At 51.0% G+C, this 22,500-nt stretch overlaps 2 protein-coding genes across 9 annotated transcripts in view; one reads left to right on the forward strand and one right to left on the reverse strand.

Moving 5' to 3' along the window:
• SERCA (ATPase sarcoplasmic/endoplasmic reticulum Ca2+ transporting SERCA) overlaps positions 1 to 22,500 on the forward strand; it is a 56,760-nt gene that overhangs the window by 12,102 nt on the left and 22,158 nt on the right. For all 8 annotated transcript variants that reach the window (XM_070135965.1, XM_070135963.1, XM_070135961.1 and 5 more), the window contains exons 2-4: positions 1 to 94; positions 1,121 to 1,221; positions 15,607 to 15,711. The exon at positions 1 to 94 is cut by the window's left edge and continues 104 nt beyond it. In XM_070135965.1, the coding sequence (XP_069992066.1) occupies positions 1 to 94; positions 1,121 to 1,221; positions 15,607 to 15,711 (300 nt within the window). The remainder of the gene's footprint in view (positions 95 to 1,120; positions 1,222 to 15,606; positions 15,712 to 22,500) is intronic.
• Positions 3,193 to 3,748, reverse strand: LOC138865459 (uncharacterized). Its single transcript, XM_070135967.1, has 2 exons — positions 3,429 to 3,748; positions 3,193 to 3,310 (listed from the first exon to the last, which is right to left on the reverse strand). Exons 1-2 carry the CDS (start codon positions 3,732 to 3,734, stop codon positions 3,299 to 3,301), a joined length of 318 nt encoding a protein of 105 aa, XP_069992068.1. The 5' UTR covers positions 3,735 to 3,748; the 3' UTR covers positions 3,193 to 3,298.

Here is a 22,500-nt window from a genome sequence, read left to right on the forward strand (position 1 = left end):
TTCGAGGAGGTCCTCTCCAAGTTCGCCGTCAAGCAGGACGTCGGCCTCAGCGACGCCCAGGTCAAGGAGAACCAGGAGAAGTACGGCCCCAACGGTGAGTGAGGGAGAGGGCTTTTTCTTTGGGGGGGGGGGGGGGGAGAGGTTGGAGGGTGGGGGGGAAGGGAGAGGAGGAGGGATGAGTTGAAGGGGTGAGTTTGGGTGGGGGAAGGGAGATGGGAGGAGGAGGGAGGGGTTGGATGGGGGGAAGGGAGAGGAGGAGGGATGAGTTGAAGGGGTGGGTTTGGGTGGGGGAAGGGAGATGGGAGGAGGGAGGGGATGGAGGGGGAGGGTGGGGTGGGTGGGTTGGGGTGGAGAGGGTATGAGGGAGGGAGGAGAGAAGAGGATGTGAGGGATTTGGGAGGAAATGTTGGAGGGGTGGGATAGATAGGTTGTGGGGAGGGGTGGGGAAGGAAGGAAGGAGAGAGGGGAGAGGAGGAGGAGGAGGGAAGGAGGGAGGGAGGGAGAGACTCCTAGAACAAGAAAGAGGAGAGAGGGAAGAGGGAAGGAGGAATGAGGTAAAGCATGGTTAGGGATGGAAGGAGGGATGGGAGGGAGGAAGAGAAGACGGAGAGGAAAAGGGAAGGGGAGGGAGGGACGAGAGGGAGGGGCGGGGAGGGTAGAAGGGAAGGAGCGAGGAATAGAATGGAAGGCTTTGTGGTATTAAGCAATAGTTAGACGATATATACTATGTTTATATTGGCCTTGGTAAGAGTGGGAATCTTTTATTCTGTGTGTGTGCTAGGTTGACACGACTTAATTTATGTTAGGTATCGGATAAGTGCATCTTTTGCGTTTTATATGCATATTGTGTGTGTGTATACGCTCTCGCATTCATATGCATATATACATACGTTTATGTATTCACATGTACAGTTGTCAGAGAGGAAGAGAAAGAGACAGAAATACTAGATTAGTAAATATGTAGATAGATATGGTAGATAAATAAATAGGTAGGCAAATGTATCATAAATACTCGTAGACACAAAGACAAACAGGTAGACCAAACAGGTTTTCAAACATCCGTAGAAACGACACACCAGCAAGAGTGACTAACGAGACCCTCTCCCCCCCCCCCTTGCAGAACTGCCAGCAGAAGAGGGCAAGTCTCTCCTGCAGCTGATCTTGGAGCAGTTCGATGACCTGCTTGTGAAGATCCTGCTGTTGGCTGCCATCATCTCCTTCGTAAGTACTTCCGCTCACTGCCTTCGTGGGGACTCACTGGGTCGACTTACGTGTATGGTTGTTGTTGTTATTATTTATGTTTTTTTGTATATTTATTTTTCTTTTTTTGTGAAATTTCGTTTTTTTCGTTATTATTTTTTGAAGTTTCGGCTTTTTTATTTTATTTTACTCTGTATTCATTGTCTTATTTATTTGATTGTGTATAGATTTGTTTATGTTTTTGTGTGTTCATTCATTCTTCCATTTATTTGTCTACATGTTCATCTGTATGATTAAGTGATATTTATATAATGTTATTCCATAATACTCGTCTGCAAATGTTATCGTTCGGTTATTTATCTGTTGCGATTATTATTATTTATCATATCTTGTATAGTGTGTGCAGGTGTGTTTGTGTGTGTCATGTGCGTGAGTGTGAGTGTGTGTATGTGTATGTGTATGTGTATGTGTATGTGTGTGTGCGTGTGCGTGTGCGTGTGCGTGTGCGTGTGCGTGTGCGTGTGCGTGTGCGTGTGCGTGTGTGTGTGTGTGTGTGTGTGTGTGTGTGTGTGTGTGTGTGTGTGTGTGTGTGTGTGTGTGTGCGCATGTACATACATACGCATTTATGTATGTGTGTATGCATGTATAAAAACATTTTTTTTTTACCTCGTGCGAGCCAGTGGAATGCTCAAAGTATTGTCCAGGAGAGTAGGAAGTCAAGCCCTACAAGTTAAAGTAGAATGATCTGTCGCGCTATCATCCTCATTCTCTTCCTGTCCTGCCTCCACCCCTCTGTTTGTGTGTTTTCCTCTGTCTCTCTTTCTCTTTCTCGCTTTCCCGATTTCTCTCTCTCTCTCTCTCTCTCTCTCTCTCTCTCTCTCTCTATCTCTCTCTCACTCACTCACTCTCTCTCCCTTTCTCTCTCTCTCTCTCTCTCTCTCTCTCTATCTATCTTTCTCTCTCTCTCTCTCTCTCTCTCTCTCTCTCTCTCTCTCTCTCTCTCTCTCTCTGAAAAAATGCTCCCTCTTTCTGTATTTAGTGTTCATTTTTTTCTTTTTTTTTGTCGACTCCCACGTTAACTGCCCCTCCCAATTGTGACGTCACTCCACAACTGTGTGACGTCATAATTACGTACTGACGTCATTCCCGAGGTAATGAGTGTGCAGCCCGCATGTTCGCCGTGAGCACAGCTGTTCCCTGATTGGACGGTGAAGCGATTTATTTATATGCCTCGTTTTTTATGTTTGTTTATTTCGTTCACTTTTTGCAAAGTTGAAACAAACGCGTGGGCGGGTGGAGAGGTCCCTCGTCCCGATCCCCCTCAGATTGGCTTCGACTTCGGCTTCGATGATATGGGTGTGGGAATGTATAGGTGAAGGTTGTGCAGTGCGTAGGTGGATTAATCTCAGTGCGGTTAATTGAGCTTGGATTAATGAAGACTCGAATGAGAGGGGAACTTTTCGCTCTGTGCTCCAGAATCTCTCTTCTTTATTTATTTATTTTCCTCTTTCTTTCTTGTTTTTCTTCTCTCTCTCTCTCTCTCTCTCTCTCTCTCTCTCTCTCTCTCTCTCTCTCTCTCTCTCTCTCTCTCTCTCTCTCTCTCTCTCTCTCTCTCTCTCTTCTTCTATCTTCTTGCCTCTCTCTCTCTTTCTATCTTTCGCTCTCTCTCTCTCTCTCTCTCTCTCTCTCTCTCTCTCTCTCTCTCTCTCTCTCTCTCTCTCTCTCTCTCTCTCTCTCTTTGTTCTGATTCTCTCTTGACCGGTATGCCTGGCCGCTGTATTTACTGGTATATCTCAGGACCAGTACCTTGGCCCCATTATATCTCTCTGCAACGGTATATTTGGCCCTGTAGACTAGAGCGGCATCTTTGGCCCACTATAACTCTCTAGAACAAAGGGATCTTTGGCCCACTATAACTCTCTAGAACGAAGGGATCTTTGGCCCACTATAACTCTCTAGAACGAAGGGATCTTTGGCCCACTATAACTCTCTAGAACGAAGGGATCTTTGGCCCACTATAACTCTTTATACACCGGTATCTTTGGCCCATTATGTCTCTCTCTGGTCCGATCTCACTAGTCCTCCGTCTCATCGATGCTCACAATACCCACTTGTCCACCATACCACCTTATCTACACCATACCCCTTTGTCCTGCCCACCTTGGCTCCACCTTCCCTTGTCCACCATACCCACCATACATATGTCACCATACATATACCATACCCACCTTGTCCACCATACCCACCTTGTCCACTATTCCCACCTTGTCCACCATACCCACCTTGTCCACCATACCCACCTTGTCCGCCATACCCACCTTGTCCACCATACCCACCATACCCACCTTGTCCACCATACCCACCTTGTCCACCATACCCACCATACCCACCTTGTCCACCATACCCACCATACCCACCTTGTCCAGCTTGTCGCCTATTCCGGCCACACGCGCGATGGCCAAGGTCGGGCCAGGCGCCCCTCGCGAATGGCCGATGAGGCGGGAGGGTACGACGCCGGGCGGTGCAGCGGGCATGGCGATGGGGCACGGGGGGGAGGAGGGGGGGGGCGTTGTCGGGAGATGTCGGGCGGTCAGGGCGTTGTTGTTGTTTTCATTTTTTTCTTTTCTTTTGAGCTGGTGTAGGATTTTTCTCTTGTTTTTAATTCTGGTGCAATCGGCAGGTCGTGATTCTATCTCTTTGTCTCATTCTCTTTCTCTCCCTCTCTTCTTCTTCTTTTTCTTCTTCTTCCTCCTCCTCTCCCTCCTCCTCCTCCCTCCTCCCTCCTCCTCTCCCTCCTCCTCCTCCTCCTCCTCCCCCTCCCCCCTCCTCCTCCCTTCTTCTTCCTCTTCTTCTTCTTCTTCTTCCTCCCCCTTCCTCCCCCCTCCCCTCCTCCCCCCTCCCCCCCCCATCCAAATGAGCGGGCGGGGTCTGGCGGGCGGCGGTTCCCCCCGAGCCGCCTGGCCGATAAAGAGGGCGGCGGGGGAGAAATCGATTATCGATCGGCAGGGGCGTGCAACCTGTTGATTCGTGTTTACGTCTTCACTGCCCCTCCCCCTCTCCCTCTCCCTTCCTCCTATCCTGCTCCTACTCCTGCTGCTCGTACTCCTGTTCCTACTCCTGTTTCTACTCTTGTTAGTCCTTCTCTTCTTCCTTTTTCCTCTTTCCCCTATTCCTTCGTCTGTTGATTCTCTTTATCATCATCTTCGTCTCTTCATCCTCGGCTTCTTTATCTTACCCTCCTTTTCCTATGCCTTCCTTCCCCTTTTTCTTCGCCCCTTTCTCTGCCTTTTCCTCCTCTCCATCTTCTGCGTCCCTTTCTCCTCTCTCTCTCTCTCCTCTCTCTCTCTCTCTCTCTCCTCTCTCTCTCTCTCTCTCTCTCTCTCTCTCTCTCTCTCTCTCTCTCTCTCTCTCTCTCTCTCTCTCTCCCTCCCTCCCTCCCTCCCTCTCTCTCTCTCTCTCTCTCTCTCTCTCTCTCTCTCTCTCTCTCTCTCTCTCTCTCTCTCTCTCTCTCTCTCTCTCTCTCTCTCTCTCTCTCTCTCTCTCCCTCTCCCTCTCCCTCTCCCTCTCCCTCTCCCTCTCCCTCTCCCTCTCCCTCTCCCTCCCTCCATCCCTCCATCCCTCCATCCCTCCCTCCCTCCCTCCCTCCCTCTTTCTCTCACTCTCTCTCACTTATTCTCTCTTTCTCCTTATCACCCGTTCTTCCTGCCACGCGTGAGAGAGCGATGGCGGGAATGCCCGTTCGGTGGAATGCAATTTTGAAAGGGGGGAGGGGTATGGGGGTAGGGAAAGGGTGGGGGGTAAAGGGGAAGGTTGGGGGAAGGAGAGGTGGAGGATTAGAAGAAGAAGAAGAAGGAAAGGAAGGAGGGGAAAGAGGGGAGGAGAAGAATAAGAAGAAGAAGGAGAAGGAGGGGAGAAGAAGTAGGAGGGAGAGAAGAAGAAGAAGGCGAGGAAAGGGAGGAGGGGGATGCAGAGGAAGAGGGGGGAAGGGGTGCTTAAGGAGATAACCAAGGTGGGAATTGATCGGAGAAGCTATCACGAAAGTTTGGCAAGGGAGATTGGCGGAAAGGACTTGGGGGAGGAAGGAGGAGGGAGGAGGAAGGTAGGAAGGAAGGAGGAGGGAGGAGGAAGGTAGGAAGGAAGGAGGAGGGAGGAGGAAGGTAGGAAGGAAGGAGGGGAGGGAGGATGAAGGTAGGAAGGAAAGGAGGAGGGAGGACGAAGGTAGGAAGGAAGGAGGAGAGAGGACGAAGGAAGGAAGAAGTGAGGAGGAAAGTAGGAAGGAGGAGGGAGGAGGAACGAAGAAGGAGGGAGGAGGAATGAAGGAAGGAGGAGTAGGAAGGAAGAGTATGAGTATGAGGAAGGAGGAGGTAGAGGAGAGAGGAGGAATATGAAAAGAGGAGGATCGAAGGAGAGAAGTAGTTAGAAGAGGGATTTGGAGGCAGGGGGTTGAGGAGGAGGAGAAGGGACAGGGAGGAAATAGAGGAAGAGAGAGAAGTAGAGATAAGGAAGGAGGATTCTAAGTAGGAGAAAAGGGATCGAAGGAAAGAAAGAACTAACTCCGGAGAGAGAGAGGAGGGAGGGGGAGAGAGAGAGAGAGAGAGAGAGAGAGAGAGAGAGAGAGAGAGAGAGAGAGAGAGAGAGAGAGAGAGAGAGAGAGAGAAAGAGAAAAAGATTATAAAAAGGAAAGGGAATCGAGGAGGACGGAAAGGAAGGGCAGGAAGCCACCATCGACGGCACCCTCGCTCCCCCCCCTCCCCCCTCCCCCTCCCCCTGATTAAGCCCAATGAAGCTAATGAAAACGACGATGGATTGAGACGTCGCTCGGTCGTCTCTCGGCGCCGGTCGCGACACACGCCGAGGGGGACCGAAGGGAGTGAGGGATGGAAGGAAGGGAGGGAGGGAGGAAGGAAGGGAGGAAGGAGGGGAGGGAGGAAGGAAGGAAGGGAGTGAGGGAAGGAGTGGGAGGGAGGAAGAAAGGATGGGAGGAAGGAAGGATGGGAGGGAGGGAGGGAGGAAGAAAGGATGGGAGGAAGGAAGGGAGGGAGGGAGGAAGGAAGATGGTTAAAGATGGAGTAAGAGAGGGAGACGGTAAAATGATGATAAATGATTAAGAGGGAGACAGAAGAGAAAGAAGAAGGAGGCAAAATGACAGACATAGACCGAGAGAAAGGGCCTTCGTGGATGTACTTTCGCGTCGGGGGTTATGTAACCCTCCTGGGCGGCGGCGGCGGAGGAGCGGCGGCGGCGGCGGTGGCGAAACGAAGGAGGAGGAGAGGCGACCGCTGCCCTTTGCGCTCAGCCGCCCGCCCGCCGCCCCGAGCGCCCTGCACGCGCTTGCATACGCTCTCTTTGGGCTTTTTTCGTCTCCTTTTTTGTCCCTTGCTCTGCCTTTGCCGTTCGCTTTCGCATCGGGGCTCTCTCTCCTTGTTTTTCTCTTGCTTTCTCCCACCTCTCTCTCTTTCTCTCTCTCTCTTTCTCTCTCTCTCTCTCTCTCTCTCTCTCTCTCTCTCTCTCTCTCTCTCTCTCTCTCTCTCTCTCTCTCTCTCTCTCTCTCTCTTCTCTCTCTCTCTCTCTCTCTCCCTCCCTCCTCCTCCCTCCCCTCCCTTCCCTCCCTCCCTCCCTCTTCCTATCTATCTATTTATTTATCTATCTGTCTACCTATCTACCTATCCATCTATCCATCCCTACCCCCTCCCCTCTCCCTTTCGGTTACAGCATTGCCAAATAGTGCATATTGTGGAAATTGGTCAATTCTGTTACGTAAAGACTTAATGACTGACATGGTCGAGTTTTTTTTCCCTCCCTCCATGTTTTTTTTCCGTTCCGCTGCAATTTCTCTTTCCAGATCTCTCACCTTGACCTGGCCTCCCCTCCTTCCTCCCTTCCTCCCTCCCTCTCTCCTCCCTCCCCCTCCTCCCTCCCTCCCTCCCCCTCCCTCCCTCCTCCTCCTTCTCCCTTCCTTCCCCTCCCTCCCCCTTCTCCCTTCTCCCTCCTTCCTCCCCACTATTCCTCTCTTCCACTTGCTTCACTTGTGTGCTGCAAGACCACTTTCCGCAAGAGGGTCGCCTTTAAGCCTCTCTCTCTACGTCCACCTTTCTCTCTCTGTCTATCTATCTATCTTTTGTGTTTCTCTTTCTTCCATATTCCCTCTCTTTCTCCTTGCTGTATCACCTTTCTCTCTCTCTCTCTCTCTCTCTCTCTCTCTCTCTCTCTCTCTCTCTCTCTCTCTCTCTCTCTCTCTCTCTCTCTCTCTCTCTCTCTCTCTCTCTTTCTCTTTCTCTCTCCTTCTCTCTCCTAGTCTGTCTTTCTCTCTCTCCTTCTCTCTCTCCTTTCTCTCCTTCTCCCTCTCGTTCTTTTTCTCTCTCTCTCACCACTACCACCACCTCCTCCTTCACCTCCATCTCCTCTTCCACCACCTCCACCACCTACTCCAGTTCCTTCTCCTCTGCTACCTTTTCCCCCTTCACTACATAGGATTTGGACGAAGGAAGTTAGGATGAGAGGAAGGGGGAGGGGGGGGAGTTGTACATGAGTCCTACGGCGGGTACCGTACCGTTTCTCGGGGCGGTGTTGCGCAGAGGGTACACACACGATGTACGCTGGGGTGTATTGCTGGTTTCCTGGGGGGTTGGGGTGGGGGGCAGAGGTGAGGGTTTGTGGTAGCGAGGTGGGGGGTAGGGGTAGGGGTGAGAGGAGGGGGTCGGGGCGAGATGGGGTCATTTCCGATGCTGGTGATTGCGAGGTTTACGGAGGGGTGGGGAGGGGGAGGGAGGGGAGGAGAGGAAGGGGCAGGGGTGAGGGGAGTTAGCATCCCGACGACAGATCGAGGGCCACGGGGGGTAGGGGAGGGGGCAGGTGACCTGGGCGACGAGGGCCACACCTGGCAGGAGGAGAGGAAGGAAGAGTGCCGCGAGGAAGGGCACTCCTGCGCAGGCACGCCGTGACGGATACATCAGCTGTGGAGGAGGAGGAGGAGGAGGGGGTGGGGTGGGGGAGGCGTCGAGGGGAAGGGGAACGAGGGGAGGGAGGGGGGAGGGGAGCCAGGAAAGGGCGGATGCCAGAAGGAGGCTCATGTTGCAACCATGCAACCATCATTTCGCGACTGCTACTACATGCAGGCTGCCCGACTCAACGCACTCTGACCTCGGCCTCTTCCTCCTCCCTTTTCCTCTTCTACTTCTTTTTCTCCTCCTCCTTTTACTTCTCCTCCTCCTCCTTTCCTTTCAGCTTCTTATTCTTATTCTCATTCTTCTACTTCTACCTCATCTTCCTCCTCCTCCGCCTTCTTCCTTCTGCGTGTTTTCCTCCTCCTCCTCCTCCTCCTCCTCCTCCTCCTCCTCCTCCTTGCGGGGCCGTGCCACAGCGCCCGACACGCGCGTTTGGGCGTGGGGCGCCCCTCCGTAGCGGGCGGCGTGGGGCTCGAGATTCGCTCCGCGGCGCAGCAGAGAGGAGAAGAGGAGAGAAGAAGAAGGAAAGGGAAACTGATCGCGCGCCTCGGTGGGTATCACGTGACCGTATGACGTCACGGCATACACTGACGTCACGGCACTTGCGTCACTCAAGGCTGAGTGAGACCCGCTGATACTAGACGCAGGTAGAGGAGGAGAGGGAGCGAGGGGGAAGAGGGAGAGATAAAGGAGGAGGAGGAGGAGGAAGAAAACTCTCTCTGTCTATCTGTCTATCTATCTATTTATCTATCTATCTATCTATCTATCTATCTATCTATCTATCTATCTATCTATCTACCTACCTACCTACCTAACTACCTATCTATCTCTGTTTCTCTCCTCTCCCCCTCTCTCCCTCTCCCCATATCCCCCTCTCCCCCTCTCCCCCCCCCCTCTCTCTCTCTCTTTCTCTCTCTCTCTCTCTCTCTCTCTCTCTCTCTCTCCCCCTCCCTTTCTTTCTTTCTCATACAGTCTCAGAGAAAGGGTGATACGTAATAACGAGAATACAAGTATGTGAAAGAGAGTGAGAGAATGCCAAGACCTGATATTTCTTTGATATTAGTCCACCTGCCCTCCTCTTACCCCTCCTTCCTCCTTCACCACCTTCCCCCTCCACCTTCCTCCCCTCCTCCACCTCCAACTTCTTCCTCCTCCTCCACCTTCACCTTCCTCCTCCTCCTCCACCTTCACCTTCCTCCTCCTCCTCCAGCTTCACCTTCGTCCTCCTGCTCCACCTTCACCTTTCTCCTCCTGCTCCACCTTCACCTTCCTCCTCCCTCCTCCTCCACCTTCACCTTCCTCCTCCTCCTCCACCTTCACTCTCTTCACCTTCACCTTCACCTTCCTCCTCCTCCTCCACCTTCCTCCCTTCCTCCACACCCTTCACCTTCCTCCTCCTTCCTCCCTCCATCTTCACCTTCCTCCTCCTCCTCCACTCTCTCGCTCACCTTCCTCCTCCTCCTCCACCCACCTTCTCCTCCTCCTCCTCCTCCTCCACCTTCCTCCTGCCCTCCCTCCTTCCCCTCTCCTCCTTCCTTTCCTCACCTTTCTCCTCTTCCTCCACCTTCCTACTCCTCCTCCTCCACCCCTTCCTCCCTCCTCCTCCTCCACCTTCACCTTCCTCCTCCTCCTCCTCCTCCTCCTCCACCCTCACCTTCACCTTCCTCCTCCTCCTCCTCCACCTTCCTCCTCCTTCTCCACCTTCCTACTCCTCCTCCTCCACCTTCCTACTCCTCCTCCACCTTCCTTCTCCTCCTCCTCCTCCTCCTCCTCCTCCTCCTCCTCCTCCACCTTCCTCCCCTCCACCTGATCCCAACACTATAGCAACCTTGACTATCCAAATGTTGATCAGAATTAGGAGTCTGAGCGGTTAGGCAGCTGGGGTAGGGTGTCGGGGGAGAGGAGAGGGTAGGAGTAGGGGTAAGGGGGGCAGGGGCATTGGCAGGGGCATTGGCAGGGGCATTAGTAGGGGCAAGGGCAGGGGTAGAGATAGGTGCAGAGGTTGGCGTTGGTTTTGAGTTCGATCGCCGTATCTCATGAGTAAAAAAAAAAAAATGTTACAGATATATAAAAAAAAAAACTCGTATTAAAAATAGACCAGAATATCTCCGCCGGATGGGGAGCCGTAAACACTGACTGACTGACTGTGTGTTAAGTAAGGCCGCGAGGAGCGACACTCGAAACCAGGTTGGAACTCCGAAGGAACGAGAACACAACGCGAGTTCGGTGCAGGAACACGAAGCCAGCGTTCAATAGGAGTTCACGAAGCCAAGCTGGAGTTGACGAAACTGAAGTGGAGTTCAGTTGGAGCCCACGAGACCAAGCTTGGAGTTCACGAGAGTTCACGAAACTTAAATGGAGTTCAGTAGGAGTTTATGAAACGGAGCTGGAGTTCAGTAGGAGTTCACGAAACCTGACTGAGGTTCAACTGGAGTTTATGAAACGAATCTGGAGTTGGAAGGTAGTTCACGAAGCTTAACTGGAGTCGAATAGAAGGACGGCGATCTACGTGAGCCCCCTGCATCCTCTCTCTCTCCTCGCCCGCCCAAGGTTTTATCTTTCTTCGGCGGGGGGGGGGGGGCTCACGCAATTCGCTCGCTCTCTTATCAGCTGGCGGGATGCGTGGACCGGGGGGAGGGGGGTACCGTTCAGTTATATCTCTCGCTTTTTCTCTCTGTCTGTCTCTCTCTCTCTCTCTCTCTCTCTCTCTCTCTCTCTCTCTCTCTCTCTCTCTCTCTCTCTCTCTCTCTCTCTCTCTCTCTCTCTCTTTTTCTCTCTTTCCTCTTTTTCTCTCCTTTTCTCTCTCCCTCTCCCTCTCCCTCTCTCTCCTCCTCTCTCCTCTCCCTCTCTCTCTCTCTCTCTCTCTCTCTCTCTCTCTCTCTCTCTCTCTCTCTCTCTCTCTCTCTCTCTCTCTCTATTTCTCCTTCCTCCTTTCCTTCCTCTCCTCTCCGTCTGTCCCTGTCTCTCTCTCTCTTCCTCCTTCCCTCACTCCCTTTCTCCTCTCCTTCTCCCTTTCTCCCTATCCTTCTCCTTCCCTCCTCTCTCCCTACTCCCCACCCCTCACCCTTCTCACCCTTCCTTCTCCTTGTCGCGCTTAAACCCTTCCCTCCCCCCCCACCAATTCGAGTCGGCCTTTGTGCACGCGATTTTGATTGCACGCACATGCTTGTTGCACGCTCGTTGATGCTCCCGCTTGCATGGTGATGTCTAGGGGGGGGAGGGGGAGGGGGAGACGTCAGCGTGAATGCTTGATGGTCGTTGGAGTTTTTTTTTGCGGTTTTCAAAAGCGCACACACGCGCACGCACTCTCATGTCCATACACACACGCACACTCAGTCATTCAGACATTCGCAAAACACACGCAAACTCAAGCTCACTCTCATATTCATGTTCACACAAACACTCACCCCCTCGCTCACTCTCACACACACGCACGCACACACGCACAACATACGCGCACCAGAATTTCGTTTCTGATCACGTGACCGGAAAAATAATTTACGTATCTCCGAGCCTGCCACTATTATGGTGCCACGGGGGGAGGGGGGGTTGAGGGAGGGTAAAAGAGGGTGAGGGGAGGGTAGAGGGAGTGGGGGAAGGGAAGGGAGGGTGAGGGAGGGTAAAGGGAGTGGGGGAAGGGAAGGGGGGGTGAGGGAGGGTAAAGAGGTGAGGGAGGGCAGAGGGAGTGGGGAAGGGGGCAAGAGAGGGAAGGGGAAGGTGTAAAAGGAGGGTGAGGGGAGGGTAGAGGAGTGGGGGGTGGGAAGTGGGGTGAGGGAGGGTAAAAGAGGGTGAGGGGAGGGTAGAGGGAGTGGGGGAAGGGAAGGGAGGATGAGGGAGGGGAAGGGAAGGTAAAAGAGGGTGAGGGGAGGGTAGAGGAGTGGGGGGAAGGGAAGGGGGGTGAGGGAGGGCAAGGAGGAGTAAAAAGAGGGGAGGGGGGAGGGTAGAGGGAGTGGGGGAAGGGAAGGGGGGGTGAGGGAGGGGGGGGGAAGGTAAAAGAGGGTGAGGGAGGGTAGAGGGGGGGGAAGGGAAGGGGGTGAGGAAGGGGCAAGGGAGGAAGAGGGCAGAGAGGGGAGGTAGAGAGAGTGGGGGAAGGAAGGGGGTGAGGGAAGGGGAAGGGGAAGGTAAAAAGAGGCAGAGGGGAGGGGTAGAGGGAGTGGGGGAAGGGAAGGGAGGGTGAGGGAGGGCAAGGAGGAAGGCAAGGGGGGTTGAGGGAGGGTAAAAGGGTGAGGGGAGGTAGAGGAGTGGGGAAGGAGGGAAGAGGGTGCGGGGAAGGTAGAGGGAGTGGGGGAAGGGAAAGGGGGGGTGGGGGTAATCTCTCCCCGCGCGATAGAGACATCCGCACTTTGGACCGACGATCGAAACGGCCGCTGCGCGGGGGTCGTGTTCTCCGGTCATTTGTCTGTCGGTTTGTCTGTCGGTTTGTCTGTCGGTTTGTCTGTCGGGGTGTCTGTCAATGCGTCGATTTGCTGGGGATTAATCGGTCTTTGCGTCGATGCGTCTGGTTTTATTTTCGTTTTGTTTGATTTTTTTTCTTCTTAATTTTGTTTGTCGTGAGGACTGAGTCACGGAGGCGGATGGGGTGTGAAAAAGGAGAGAGAGAAAGAGAGAGAGAGAGAGAGAGAGAGAGAGAGAGAGAGAGAGAGAGAGAGAGAGAGAGAGAGAGAGAGAGAGAGAGAGAGAGAGAAGAAAAAGAAAAGAAAAGAAGAATAATGATCGCCCCGAAAGCCCAACCAAACACGATACCCCGATTAGTATAAACGACTTATCTCGACGTCTTGAGGGAATAAGGTCGTCATCTTGACCGTAAACAGATTGATGCTTATCGAATGTCTCGGGACGCCATTGCGAAATAGCGATAACGGCATCACGCAGCGAAAGTGCCCCTGGGAGATACCATGATTGGCTTCCATACACTTACGTACGTTATAGGAATGCAGACACATGGATACATAATGAAGAGGTTGAGAAATAGATATATACACATGATGATTAACAGATATGTATATGTAGGTGCGTAATAAGGATAGTTTAGAAATTAATAAATATGTACACATATTGGTTGATACATACATACATGTACGTACGCAATAGAGTGGAGTTGATAAGTACATAGTTGATAGGTAATGATTATATACATATAATAATGAATGTAAAAATACATGTAATAATTGATAAATACGTACACATAATTAATAAATACATGAATAGAAGGATGTAATATAGTTGATAAACAGTTTCGGTAGTCAGTTGGATTGTCGGTCGGTCGGTCGGTCGGTCACAGTAGTTTATCATCATAGCCACAGCAGCCGAGAGCACTTGCTTTGAGGGCCGATAGCGGCAGCATTCGCTCGTCGAAGACTTGTATATTATTATTATCATCATCATTATTTTTTTTATAATCGCTGTCGTTATTATTGTTATTGTTATGATTACCATTTGATATTATTATCATGATTATTTTTATTTTTTTTTATAATCGCTGTCATTCTTTTTGTTATTGTTATGATTACCATTGCTGACAACGACGTTCTGCGAGATCAACAAGAACAGTAATAACCTCGATGACAACAACAACAACGACGGCCACAACAAAAGACAGTGACAAACACGACCGGAAGACGTGTCGTGCGTCTCAACCAAAATTCTCTATGTATTTACTGTTTATTCTTTTTGTTTATTTGTTTATGCATTTGGAAGGAGGGAGGAGAAGGAGAAGGAGGAAGAGGAAGAGGAAGAGGAAGAAAAGGAGAAGGAGAAGGAGGAGAAAAAAAGAAAAAGAAGAAGCGGAAGAAAAAATAACAGATAAAGAAGCTGAAGAAGACCAGAAGAAGGAGAAGAAAAAAGAAGAAGGAGAAAAAGAAGAAGAAACGGAAGAAAAAATGGCAAAAAGAAAAAGTTGAAGGAAGACTAGAAGAGGAAGAAACAGACACCGAAGAAGAACCAGAAGAAGAAAAAATGAAGAAGAAGGAAGGAGGAAGACGACGGCGTCGACGTAGAAGGAAGAAGACGGCGAAAAAGGAAAAGGGGAGAGAAAGGCCGGGTCTTCGCGGAGTGGGCGCGGGGGCGGGACGAGGAATCGAAGACGCGACAGATCATTCGGCGAGGAATTGGCTCAAGAGGAGGGGGGGAGGGGGGAGAAAGAGCGACTTTTTTCTTTTCTTTTCTTTTGCCTTTTTCTTGTTCTAATTTGGTTTCTCCTTCTTCTTCTTCTTCTTCTTCTTCTTCTTCTTCTTTTCCTCCTCCTCCAACTGGTTGTTCGGTGTCTCCTTCTCCTCCTTCTGCCTCTCCATTTCCTCTTTTCTTCTTCTCTTCTTCCTCTTCCTTTCTTCTTCTGCTGCTGCTGCTGCTTCGTCTTCTTCCTGTTTTTTCCTTTTCCTCCTCTTTTTCCTCCTTACTCTTGTTCTTCTTCTTTTCTTCTTCTTCTTCTTTTCTTTTTCTTTCCGTAAATCAAAAGTAGTGACGACTCGTTATATATATTTTTCTCGCTCTCTTCTTAAAGTCCTCATTAGATATTCGTTATCTCCTCCCCTCTCCCCCTTTTTTTTCTTTATCTCGCTTTTGTGTCGTCCCGTTTTGCCGTGTCACGCGCTCGTTTTTGCTCGTGTCATGCCGCCTCTGCCACTGGCGCTGTGTCACTTCCATGTTCGGAGAGAACTCGTTGACGCCGCGAGAGGCTATCGGCGCGATTTGGTTGATGTTTGTGATCATGTTGTTTTTATTGTTATTATCATCATCATTATCATCATCGTTATCATTATTATTGTTATTGTTATTATTATTATTATTATTATTATTATTATTATTAGTAGTAGTAGTAGTAGTAGTAGTATCATTGTTATCATTGTTAGTAGTAGTAGTAGTAGTATTATTATTATTCATTGTATTATTTATTATTATTGTTATTATTATTATTGGTTATTATTGTCTAATTATTATTATTATTTTTTATTATTATTGTTTTGTTATTATTATTATTTTGTTAGTAATTATTATTATTAGTATTATTATTATTATCATTATTATCATTAGATTATAATAATTTATTACTAATTATTACTATTATTATAGTTATTCAATTTATTATTATATATTATTATTATTATTATCATTCAGTATCATAGATATATATACATTTTATACTATTATTACACATTACATATTGCATTATACATACACACATACATAATATATGTATGTGTGTGTAAATTTATACACATTCGTGCACACATACATACATACATTATACATACACACATACATACATGCATTATACATACATACTTACACACATTATACATACATACATGCATACGTATGTATACACACAAATACAAGTATAAAAGCACCTGCAAGCACACACCTAATTGTCGTTGTCTCACGAGGTTGACGTCGCTCGGCCGCGCAGCCACGTGGGACTCGTCCTCGCCTCCCCTCGCTCACCTCCCCTCTCTTCTCCCCTCAGGTGTTGGCTTGCTTCGAGGAGGGCGAAGAGACCGTGACGGCCTTCGTGGAGCCCTTCGTCATCCTTCTCATCCTGATCGCTAACGCCATCGTCGGCGTGTGGCAGGTAGGTCGAGGCGCCCTGGGTGTTGCTGGGGGGGACCCTGGGGGGACACTGGGGGGACACTGGGGCTCTGCTAAGGCGGGAGGTTTGGGTGGGGTTAGATTGTTGGTGGTGCGTTTGTTGGTTCCTTGTTGGTGGTGGTGTGAGGTGTTTCCATTTTATTTTTTTTTAAGTTCATAAGATTTTTTCTTTCTTTTTTAGTTCATAGGGTTTTTTTTCTTTTAGGATGTCTCGAGGTATGATTTTGTCCTTTATGATTTTTTTCCCCTGATTACGGTCTTGTTCTCTCTCTCTCTCTCTCTCTCTCTCTCTCTCTCTCTCTCTCTCTCTCTCTCTCTCTCTCTCTCTCTCTCTCTCTCTCTCTCTCTCTCTCTCTCTCTCTCTCTCTCTCTCTCTCTCTCGTGTTGTTATGCCTTGTTTTGTTATGGTTCATTGTCGAGGCTTTCCTTTCCTTCGATTGCGTCGGGGGCTCGTTTGTGTCTCAGTTCTGGCGCCTTTGTTTTGTTTCGGTTGAATCTTGATTGGCCGCGTGTTGACGGGTCTTTGGCTGGGAGGGAAGGGGGAATGCGGTGCAAGAAGTCATTCTTCTCTCTCAGCTTTTTTTCTGTTTCCTTGCAAGCTGTCTCTTTCTCTCTATTTGTCTCTTGCGTTTCTCTTTGTCTCTCTGTCTCTATTTGTCTGTCTGTCTCTCTCGTCTCTCTCTCTCTCTCTCTCTCTCTCTTCTTCTTCTCTCTCTCTTTCTTCTTCTTCTTCTTCTTCTTCTTCTTCTTCTTCTTCTCTCTCTCTCTCTCTCTCTCTCTGTTTTTGCGAGAGAAGAGAGAGAGAGAGAGAGAGAGAGAGAGATGAGAGAGAGAGAGAGAAGAAGAAGAAGAAGAAGAAGAAGAAGAAGAAGAAGAAGAAGAGAGAGAGAAGAGAGAGAGAGAGAGAGAGAGAGAGAGAGAGAGAGAAAAGCGACGGCCCGGGGGAGAGAGAAGAGCAAGAGCAAAAGGGGCGAGAGAGAGAGAGAGTCCCGAGGATCAGGTGCGGAGGCTCGTCGCGGCCTCATCGCCTTCAAACGCGGTCCAAGTGTGCGTGGGCACCCCTCACACCTACCCCTCCCCCCTCCACCCCCCGTTGTCCAAGTGTGCGTGGATACCTCCCCCTTCTCCCCCATTCCCTTCCCTCCCTCTCCCACTAGTCTAAACCCCCTCCCCCATATCCCCCTTCCCCTCCCCTCTCCATATCCCCCCTTCCTCTCCCCTCTCCCTAGTCCAAGTGTGCGTGGGTACCTCCCACCCTCCCCTTCCCCTTTCCTTCCCTCCTTCCCTTCCCTCACTCCCTCCCTTCCCTCCTCCGCATCCCCTCTGCCCCATAGAGCACGGGCGAGGCGGGAACACATCAGGAATGCTGAGGATGTGCTCCCCCTCGCTCAGCCCCGCAGGTGATGGGGGGGGATGGGGAGGAGGGGGAAGGGGTTACAGGGGATGGAGGGGAGGGGGAAGGGGTAACAGGGGATGGAGGGGAGGGGGAAGGGGTTACAGGGGATGGGGGAGAGGGGGAAGGGGTTACAGGGGATGGAAGGGAGGGGGAGAGGAAGAAGGGAAAGGTGTGAGTCTCAGTGGAGGTTGCTAGGGGAGAGGAGGGAAGGGGGAGGGAGTTGCGAAGTTGAAGACGAAAGGAACCGAAAAGAGAGACGGGAGAGGGAGAAGAGCGAGGGGAGGAGGTTCCGAGAGGAGGGGTTGGGGATGTTTGTGGGGGGGAGGGAGGGGGCTGCAGGATGCTTAGAGTGGCTAGAGTGTTATTGTGTCAAGTGCGGCTGGCTGTGATGGAGAGGGTTTTCAAGGGGATCGTACGGCGACACTGAAACGCGGTGTGCTCAGCCCGTAGGCTGTTTGGGGAGCCTTTCCATTTCGGAAGGTGGTCGGACTGGCCTTTTGTGTTCCTTCTTTCTTTCTTTCTTCTTCTAATTATTATTATTATTATTGTTATTATTATTATTATTATTATTATTATTATTATTGTTATTATTTTTTTTCTTCTTTTCTTTTTCTCCCTTTTCTTCTTCTGCTCCTCTTTCTTTTTCTTCTACCTTTTCTGCTTCTTACTCTTGTTCTTCTCCTCCATCTTCCTCATTTCCCCCCTTTGTTTATTTACCGATGGACTTTTCCCCTCTGTGTTGGCGTTAAGGGAAACAGGTAGGGAGGCCTGAGGGGCGATGAGGCAGTGAAAGGCGCTTAGACGTCCCCGCCGCCTTGGAGGGCCGCGGCCTGCAATAAGCACTGGGCGCTTAGTAAACACGCCCGTCAAGACCCGACTATAACAACGCCCACCGCCCCCACCCCTTCCCTTCCCTACCCCTACGCGAACCCGCTCTGCCTATCCCTACCCCTACCCCTTCCCCGGCCCACTCTACCTATCCCTACTCCTACCCTTTCCCGGGCCCACTCTACCTATTCCTACTCCTACCCTTTTCCTGGCCCACTCTACCTATTCCTACCCTTACCCTTTCCCTGACCCACTCTACCTAATTCTACCCCTGTCCGAACCCGCTATGCCCATTCGTACCCCTACCCTAATCCGCTCTACCTCTCCCCACCCATACCCACTCTACCTATCCCTACCCATTCGTATTCTGGGGATTTTTTTTTTTCGTTGTTTCACTGCTTTGTAGGGTTTAGGTCCAAGCACACACGCACACGCACGCACACACGTACGCACACACTTATCTTCATATCCCACGCAACCGGTTAAAGGGGAAGAGTGACGTCATTAAGTATTCCCGCCCTTCGTATCTCCCGTTTCTTCTCTTCTTGTGTTTTCTACCTTGCTTTTTTTTTTCTTCTTTTTTTACTTTTTTTTATGTGCCCGACGTTTGTTTTCCTTGCCTCGAGCCTCGCCCTCCTACCCCCCCCCTCCCCCGCTGGCTTGGAGTCGAACCGGAGTTGCGTACTTGTTTCTCACATTACTCCCTCTCCTCCCCCTCTTCCCCTTCGTCTTCTCTTCGCCCTTCGTTCCCTTCTTCCCCTTCGTCCCCATCGTCTCCTTTCTCTGGTTCTCCTCTCTTCTCCCCTTTCTTTCCTCTTTCCTCCATCTCCCTCTCTCTTTCCCCTCTCTCCTCCTCCCTTCCGTCTCCCCCTCTTCCTCTCCTTCGCCCCTCCCCCTTCTCCCATACACCCCACCCCTCACCATACTCACTCCCCCTGTTTATGAACTGCTCCAGCCCGCTAAGGCCATGTCACACTTGGACTTTTTCCGCTTTACTTTTCCGCTGGCAAGATGGCTCAAACCCCTGCACAGGCTCTGGCGATGATGGACGCTATTCAGGCGGCGATTTAATGCTAAACAACGAATGTATACTGCTAAATGAGAGCTTATTCTTGCTACTCTCATCTAGTCAGCTGACAGGGGAACGTGGATACAAATGTAAACAAACAGGCGAGCAGCTAGTTACCAACTTGTATCTGTTTTTATTAAATACAAGAAAGAATTTTGCTAATTTTTAAATATTATTTTAATGTTAACTGTCTTTTTGAATCGTTTTAATTTATAAATAGAGTTTTTGAATTACTATAAAAGATTATCTATTATAGCTTATGATTTGAACCAAAAAACAACGAAAATTGCCAGCGAAAAGGATAATTATCGCTTGATAAGTTATCTCATTCGGCCAATATGCCAGTGGTAGCAAGAAAAACAAAAACAAATAACAAACAAACACGGAAACGTGGAAGAACCACGGAAATGGTGCTGATGTGACACCCCCTTCAATGTTTCACTCATTCATTTTCCTTTTTTTTTTAACCCCGTGGCGTGACTTGCCATCCATAAAAGCCCTTTTTATTCGGTCCCGAGGGAAATGCTTCGGTGTTTCTTCCAGTCTTTGGTTTCTTTTCTGCTCGTTGCGTGTGCTGCCCGCTTGATTGGGTAGGCCTGCTGTGCGACGTTGCAGCGCTCTGTCTCTGTTTTTGTTTCTGTCTTGGGTCTGTCTCTGTCTTTGTCTTTCCTTCTATCTGTCTGGCTCTCTCTCTCTCTCTCTCTCTCTCTCTCTCTCTCTCTCTCTCTCTCTCTCTCTCTCTCTTCTCTCTCTCTTTCCTTCTATCTGTCTGGCTCTCTCTCTCTCTCTTTCTTTCCTTCTATCTGCCTGGCTCTCTCTCTCTCTCTCTCTCTCTCTCTCTCTCTCTCTCTCTCTCTCTCTCTCTCTCTCTCCTCTATCTGTCTGCCTCTCTCTCTCTCTCTCTCTCTCTCTCCTTCTCTATCTGTCTGGCTCTCTCTCTCTCTCTCTCTCTCTCTCTCTCTCTCTCTCTACTCTCTACTCTCTCTCTCTCTCTCTCTCTCTCTCTCTCTCTCTCTCTCTCCCTCTTCCTTCCTCTCCTTCCCTCTCCTTCCCTTCCCTACCCAACCCCCGCCCTCCCCATGTTGCAGGGCGCGGGCTTGCATAAGCCCCCAAAATCGGCTTCGTTTCGCGAGCGCCGCCTCGGGGAGCCTGGGCGAGCGCGTGTATATTGGTTTGTTTATGTGTGGCGTGTCTCTGGTGTCTTCCGAGGGGGTGGGGGCGAGGGAGGGGGAGGGGGCGGGTGTCATCCTGTTTCTCCGTGCTATTTTCTCCCGCGCTGTTTCTTCTTCTTCTTCTTCTTCCTCTTCTTTATTCCTTCTCCTTGTGGGTGCCAAGGTCCCTATTCTGTGCGCCCTCCCCACGCACATGGCGCCTAGCCCAAATCCCCCTCTTCCCCCCCCCCCCCTCCGTGCGCCCGTGCCCGTGCCTCCCTCCCCTAACCCTCCCCCACACTTTTACCACCCCTTTAAAAAGGAAAAAAAGGGCCATAGGCGCTGTCTATTTTTCGAAGACTAACGGGGCAGCTCCTTGCCCGCCTTCAGTCCGGACACAGTGACGCCTGAACGAACCATCTCCACGTCCCTCCACGTCCCTCCACGTCCCTCCGCTTACCTCCCCTTCCCTCCACTTCCCTCCGCTTCCCTCCGCTTCCCTCCACTTCCCTCCGCTTCCCTAAACACATGAACAGAAGTTTTGGGGGAGGGATGAGTGGGGGAGATAGAAGGATTGATGGCAGGGAGTGACGGGCAGCAGGAGTAGGAGCAGGGATAAGGTTGGGGGTAGTGGAGGGGGGGGGGGAGGTGAGCTGCGTCTTTATGGATGTTTATTTATTTGTCCGTTTCAAGTTTCTCGCCGGCCTGAGAAGGGTCCGGCCGCCGGGGTTGTGCTTTTATTGAGGTGCGATAACACTGTGTTTGCAAGCTGACAGGAGCGGGAGATTGCAAGCAGACGGGTGGGGAGGAGGGAAAGGGCAGCATGGATGGGGGAGGGCGACGGAGAGGAAGAAGGAGAAAGAGGAGGAGTGGGAAGATGGGGTTGGAATACATGAAGGAGAGAGAGGGAGGAGGGGAAGATGGGGCTGGAATAAGGCGAAGGAGAGAGAGGAGGAGAGGGGAAGGGATGGGGGTTGGAAAAAGGCGAAGGAGAGAGGAGAAGAAAACATTAAGGGACGGGGAGAGAAAGGAAGAAAAGGTCAGGGTGAAGCAGAAGCAGAAAGGGGAAAAAGGGAAAGAATAGGGGAATAAGCAGGTAGAGGGAGAGACAGAGAAAAAAGCAGAAAGATCGGAATTGTTTGATTTTTCAGACAGTAAAGTAAGACTGGGAACAGGGCAGGCGAGGGAGCGAGGCAACAGGGCTGGGAATAAGGGAGCGGCGACGGGTGTAAGGGAGGCGGGGGGGGAGGGGGGGGGCAGGAGTTGGAGATGGTTGGAATCCGTTCAAGAATGCCCCGCCGCCGAGAGTGCCCTGTTCCGCGACGGGTGTCAAGTGCGGTGCCTGACGGAGAGACCCAGGAATAAAGCGCTGTGCACGCCGCCGTCGCCAGGTGTGTGTGGATGCGGATGCGGATGTATTTATATATTAGTGTGTTATGTATTTATGTGTTTTCCCCGCGACGGGTTGGCACCGGTGACACACTGGCGCGCGCGAGCGCACACAGCCTCTCTCCTCCCCAACGGGTACTGTGCCGCCGCCGCCGCTACTGGTCTTGGCACCGTGGCAGTGGCGTGACCTCCGTCTACGCGGCGACGATGCGCTGGCATTGTTGACGCGGCCGACGATAGCAACAGCCCAGGGCGTTCACTATATGCGCCTGGGGTCCCTGGGGGAGGAGGGAGGAGGAAAGAGCCCAGGGGGAGGAGAGACGGAGAGGCAGGAGAAAGGGAGAGGGAAGTAAAAGAGAATTGAAGAAAAGTAAGGCGGGGATTCTTGAAGGCGAATGGGGGATGGGGGGAAGAGGCGTTGAAGAACGAGGTAAAGAGTTAGAGCTTTTTTCTCTCACCTACACACCTTCGCAGTTCTTCTCTTGGCGTTCAGGATTTGCTTCTTTTCCCTTTCTCTCGCTCTCTCCCTTCCTTGCTCTCCCTCTCTTCCTTCATTCTTGTCACTCTCTCTTTCTCTTCCTCTCTCCCTTCCTTTCTCTCCTTCTCTCACCTTCTTTTCCCCTCTTGTTTCTCTTGTTTTCTCACCCATTTTATCTTCCTTTTATTTCTCCTTTCCCCACTTCTCTGACTTTTCTTTCTCTCCTCGTTCTCTTTTCTCCCTCTTCTCCTCTTCCCCCCTCTCTCCTCTCCCGTCCCCTCCTGTCCCTCCTCCCTCCTTCCTCCCTCTCCCTCTCCCTCTCCCTCTCCCTCTCCCTCTTCCTCCCTCTCTCTCCTCTCTCTCTCCCTGTCCCTCTCTCTCCCTGTCCCTGTCCCTCTCCTCCCTCTCTCCCTCTCTCCTCTCTCTCTCCTCTCTCTCAGTCCTTCTCTTTCCTCTTGCCT

This window comes from Penaeus vannamei, chromosome 21, assembly GCF_042767895.1.
Source record: "Penaeus vannamei isolate JL-2024 chromosome 21, ASM4276789v1, whole genome shotgun sequence".
Taxonomy (NCBI): domain Eukaryota; kingdom Metazoa; phylum Arthropoda; class Malacostraca; order Decapoda; family Penaeidae; genus Penaeus; species Penaeus vannamei.

What these genes read in the sequence shown, in the direction of transcription:
- LOC138865459 (XM_070135967.1), bottom strand. Translation starts at nt 3,734, where the DNA reads ATGCCCGCTGCACCGCCCGGCGTCGTACCCTCCCGCCTCATCGGCCAT.